Source organism: Carlito syrichta, unplaced genomic scaffold, assembly GCF_000164805.1.
Source record: "Carlito syrichta isolate Samal-C Ts95f unplaced genomic scaffold, Tarsius_syrichta-2.0.1 Scaffold307289, whole genome shotgun sequence".
Taxonomy (NCBI): Eukaryota; Metazoa; Chordata; class Mammalia; order Primates; family Tarsiidae; genus Carlito; species Carlito syrichta.
In genome coordinates this window covers 3,390-8,876 of record NW_007251385.1, presented here as the reverse complement: position 1 = coordinate 8,876, position 5,487 = coordinate 3,390, and the positions used below count along the sequence as shown (strand labels likewise).

The 5,487-nt window shown below is 47.0% G+C and overlaps 1 protein-coding gene across 2 annotated transcripts in view; it reads left to right on the top strand.

The window, feature by feature from the left end:
* Positions 1 to 3,777, top strand: part of SNX6 (sorting nexin 6) — a 52,661-nt gene extending 48,884 nt beyond the window's left edge. For both annotated transcript variants that reach the window (XM_021715685.1, XM_008064319.2), the window contains one exon: positions 1,983 to 3,777. In XM_021715685.1, the coding sequence (XP_021571360.1) occupies positions 1,983 to 2,036 (54 nt within the window). In that variant the 3' untranslated portion in view covers positions 2,037 to 3,777. The remainder of the gene's footprint in view (positions 1 to 1,982) is intronic.
* The last annotated feature ends 1,710 nt before the right edge of the window (positions 3,778 to 5,487 follow it).

The following is a 5,487-nucleotide window of genomic DNA, read 5'->3' as shown; positions in this document are numbered from 1 at the left end:
CCCCCCCCGCCCCCCGCAGCCTCGACCCGCTGGGCTCCGGCGATCCTTCCGCTCAGCCTTCCGAGTCGCCGGAACTACAGGCGCGCGCTACCACGCCCGGCTGATTTTTGATTTGTTGTAGAGATGAGCTCTCGCCAAGTTGCCCAGGCGGGTCTCGAACCCGCGGGCTCAGGCCAGCCACTCACCTCAGCCTCCCAAGGCGCGGGATTACAGGCTGAGCCACCGAGCCCGGCTGGCTATCGAACATTCGAAATGTGGATAGTGCAACCGAGGAACTGAATTTTTCTTTTTATTTAATTTTAATTAATGGAAGTTCAAACTTTAAAAATACTTTAATGGTAACGGTGCAATCCCACACATATGTAAGCATCCATTGACGATTCTTGCCTGAAAGCAGTTATTATTATGATGGTTGTTAAATGTTGGTTTTTCTAATTTCATCATTCTTTTCTCTTTTTTTCTTTTTTGTTGGAGTCTCACTCTTGTTGCCCAGGCTGGAGTGCAGTGGCACGCTCACGGCCTCCGCAGCCTTGACCTGCTGTGCTTAGGCAATGCTTCTGCCTCAGCCTTCCAAGTAGCTAGAACTGCAGATCATCATTCTTTATACATCTCAGTTGACTTTTTTTTTCTTGAGTTGGAGTCTCACTCTGTCGCCCAGAATGGAGTGCAGTGGCCGCTCCTGACCACCGCAGCCTCGACCCGCTGGGCTCCGGCGATCCTTCCGCCTCAGCCTTCCAAGTAGCTGGAACTACAGGTGTGTGCTAGCATGCCCGGCTAATTTTTTTGATTTATTGTAGAGATCAGGTCTTGCCAAATTGCCTAGGTGGATCTCAAACCCGTGGGTTCAGGCAATCCACTCACCTCAGCCTCCCAAAGTGCTGGGATTACAGGCTGAGCCACTGAGCCCGGCTTGACTTTCTTCTGTAACGAAGAGCTTTCCCAGCTGCATGCCGTGGCTCACGCCTGTAATCCCAACACTTCAGGAGGTGGAGGGGAGAGGACTGCCTGAGCCCATGGGTTCGAGTCCAGCCTGGGCAAGATGGCAAGACCTTGGCTCTACAATCAAAAAAAAAAAAGAAAAACTAGCCGGGCATGGTAGCTTACACCTGTGGTTCCAGCTTACTTGGAAGACTGAGGCGGAAGGATCGCTTAAGCCCTGCGGTGGCCGTGAGCTTGCCACTGCACTCCAGCCTGGGTGACAGTGAGACTCCAACTCAAAAAAGAAAGAAAGAGCTTTCCCTTCACCCCCTTTTATGTATTAATGTGACCCAAATGTGTTATATGTGGCTCTAAAGGTGGATGCACGTTCATGTATTTTACCGCCGGTTAGTTATGAATTGTGTGGAATACCTTTTCGCATATATTCTTGCTGTCTGCATAAAAACTACTATAAATCTATGCTGGTGCATATCTTAATGGGTAAGAGCCTGTCGTGCAATCAGAAGTTGTTCAGTAGTTAAAATTCAACCTAAAGGGCATACTTTATCCTCACTAGAATATGTCAGGTCATCTAAAACATTAATAACGGTCGAGATAAACATATATCTACTGAAGAATCTGGTATGTGGAAAATATGATGGTAGGCTGGGCGCGGTGGCTCACTCCAATAATGCCAGCAAATCGGGAGGCCGAGGCGAGAGGATTGCCTGAGCCCACGGGTTCGAGACCAAGCCCGGGTAACTTGGCGAGACCTCGTCTTTACAATAAGTCAAGAAAAATTAGGTGGGCGTGATGGCACTTGCCTGTAGTTCCAGCTCCTTGAAGGTGGAAGGATTGCCGGAGCCGAGCAGGTGGAGGCTGGGGTGGCCGGGTGTGTACCACTGCACTCCAGCCTGGGTGACAGTGAGACTCCGACTCAGAAAAAACCAAAAACCAAAGAAACCAATCTTCTGTGATTTCTAACGTTGTATATATTTTCCATAGGAGTCTTCTCAACTATTTGAATGAGAGAGATTCATCATGTATCTTTCCTTCCTTTTTAGGGTAACCTACAGTTGCTGCAGAACTGTCTGGCAGTGTTAAATGGAGACACATAAAGCCACAGTCCACCTTCCTGTTCAAAAGGGCTGCCTTCCTTCGGGTTTTTGTTTGTTTGGTTGGTTTTTTTTGTTTTCTTACTGATGTCAGGCATTTATGCTCTCTGGAAACAAACAGAAAACAGCTGACAAAGCGCACCTACTCTTCTTTTTCTGAGAAACGATGCAGCACTGCCATGCCTAGGTGCTGCCCCGCCGTGTGGTGTGACACCGCACTGTGTTCCCCGAGACACTTGTCCATCCTCGTGCGCTCATCCTACTCAGAAGTCCAAAGTTCATTCTTTTTAAAAGTATCCTCTATAACTGTGTTTATTTTACAAATAGTATTCCTTATGGATGCCAATCTTATTTACCCCCTAAAGAATTTCTGAAGTTTAAGCCTCTCAGAATGCATCGTTTAAACAAGATAAAGATTGCCTTTATTGAATTTCTTTTTTCATTTTGTTTTTAAAAAGCATCGTATACCGCCTTAGTTCATGTATGTATCCCGGTAAAGCATCTTAAACAGACTTATTTTTAATTAATAAGCGTTTCTTAGAAGTTTTGGGACAGACTTTATGTAATCTTCATAAGTATGATTTCTGAAGAAAAGCAAATGCATTAGTATGTTTGCCTTAAACTTGTAGACTAAACCAATTATTGTAAAATAAACAGCGGTAACAGTGATAGTTTTTAACTCTGTGGTCATTGCATCACTCTAAAATTAGGAGTAGCTAATAAATCTACTCCTGTATTATGCTTTACAGTGCAGGTCTTAGTTTTTCTCTTTTCTCATTTCTTTTACAGCGGCATATTGAACAAAGTTCGCCAATCCTTTTATAAAAGAATGAACCGCTCCTCTGTGCGTACTTCATAGAAAGTGCAGTTGGGCAGAGGCAGGTTAGCGACAGCTGTCTGTGAAACACAGGAGCAGAGTACAGCCTGTTATGGTTTCCTGGATTCCGTCCCCAGCTCAGCCAGTTAACCATGAGACATACGCCACTGAGCCACTCAGTAGTCACGCCAGTGTATCGACTGGTCTGTGGAGGGAAAGAGGCCTGCTAGAAGGAACAGCACTTGTCTGTGGGGGAAAAAATATAGACTATTTGAGATAAAAGTCGTTGTACAGATAGGATACTGATTGCCAATAGTTAGAGAACAGATATTATCGGCCTTTCTCATGTGAATGAAAATTTCTGTCATCCCTAGCTTAAGGTTAGATCGAGTGGTTAGATTTCTCTACTGCCTTTCCTCACGTTTCTCTGACTTGGAGACCATAGGCATTTGGGCTGGTCACCTCTTGGATGGGTTTCTCATTTGTTTACATTTTTCCAAACTGTTCTGAATGCCTGGACTTGGGCTTGTCGCCAGTCATGATGATTCCAGCCTTTCTCAGCATGTTCTGTTGCCTCCCTTGTGTTGGGCGATGTTTTGTCTCTTTAACTGACATGCTCCCCGATGCTGTTTGAGTTGTTGATTTTTCTGTCGTTGGCTGAGAGATCAATGTGTTTTGTCCTTCATGTAACCTTCGCTGGTAAAAATAAGCCTGTGTGATGTCCACCGGTGGGTGAGTGAACGCAGGACCAATTTGGCTTCTGGATTCAGGTCCGGCCCCTTCACCTGCTGCCCTGTGGCCTCAGGCCACACAGGTTTGGACACGTTTGCTGGACTTCTGCCTCAGTTCTCTACTATAAAGGACATGATGACCTACCTCACAGGGGTGTTGTGAGGATTAATAAATGTTGGTACTGTGCTTTGGAAACGTGAAGATGCTGTGTAAATGCTAAGAACCACTACGTATGGGGCCCAAAGCGGTATGATGTTTGGCTCAACCATTTGCTACTCCATGTTTACCAGAGTGGTCTCTTTTGGGGAAAGGAGGCAGAATGGGAAACACCTGTATCCCTTGGCCCCTGGCTTAAATTTTTAGAGCGCTCATTGTGGTGATGGGAGTAGACTGGAAGCAGCAGTACGGAGGTCTCCCTTCTCCACGGTGTCGCTTTCCCTGGTTTCAGTTACCTGTGGTCAACCAAAGCCTGAAAGTATTAAATGGGAATGTCCAGAAATAAATAATTCATAGGTTTCACATTTCGTACCATCCTGAGCAGCGTGATGAAACAAACCTCTTGCCAGCCCACCTGAGACGGGGAATCATTCCTTTGTCCGGTGTATCCACACCGCATATGCTGTCTTGCCGGTTAGTCACGAAGCAGCCATCGTGGTTATCAGATCAACAGATCACACGAAGAAAGTTGAGTATGGTACAGCAAGATGTTTTGAGAGAGACCACATTCAAATAATTCTTGTCACAGAGTATTATTATAATTGTTCTGTTTTATTAATATCTTACTGTGCCTAATTTATAAAATAAAGTTTGTTGGCTGGGCACAGTGGGTCACACCTGGAAACCTGGCACTTTGGGAGGCAGAGGCAAGAGGACTGCCCGAGCTCAGGGGTTCGAGACCAGCTTGAGCAACATGGCGAGACCTCATCTCTACAGTAAATCAAAAAATTGGCCAGGCGTGGTGGCGTACGCCTGTGGTTCTAGCTACTTGGAAGGCTGAGGCAGAAAGATTGCCTCAGCCCAGCAGGTCGAGGCTGTGGTGGCCATGAGCATGCCACTGCACGCCAGCCCGCGTGACAGAGTGAGACTCAGACTCAAGTTAAACTTTCTAACAGTATGTACGTATAGGAAAAAACATAGTATATAGGTTTGGTCGTAACGGAGGTTTCGGGCATCCGCTGGGGGTCTTGGAACGTGGTGTCCCTGCAGATCAAGGAAGACTACTGTACACACGAAGAGTGCGTATGTGTGTGCGTGTATAGAGTTGATAGTTGTACTACGCGAGGCCTCACGAAACAAGTAAGGTAAAGGATATGCACGACTCCCTCCTCTTCTGTGCTTCCAGATTCCAGAGCTTGCTGCCAGTCACTGACACGAACGGCCAGCCCGAGATGCATTGCTGCCTGAGACATTCTTTTTACGTGCATTGTCCATCCGGTGTCTGGGAGTCACAAAGGTGAAATAGGAAGACACCTAGCGATAGAGGATAACTGCGTGGACACTTAGCTCTAGGAGTTTGGTACTGTGTTCCAAGATGTTCCTCGGGGACCCCAGAGGCAGAGGTCATCTCGTGGAAGGGCTCGGGCTTCCTCTGGTGATACTTTATGAACCGAGGGACAGGAGGAAGAGGAGTGGTCCAGGCAGCGTGAATGGCCTAGGGACTCAACGGAGGGATGGCATCTGGGTAGTTCAGGAGGAGAGGTTTATGCACTCAGGGTGGAGTTGCGAGAGAACGTGGGTCTGCTTGTGGGCCAGTGGGGCTCAAAGGCTGGGTGAGATATCTACCTACTTTAGAAAAACTGCTACAGTTTTTTTGTTTTTGTTTTTGTTTTTTTTTTGAGTTGGAGTCTCACTGTAGCCCAGACTGGAGTGCAGTGGCCGCTCCCGGCCACCGCAGCCTCGCCCGCT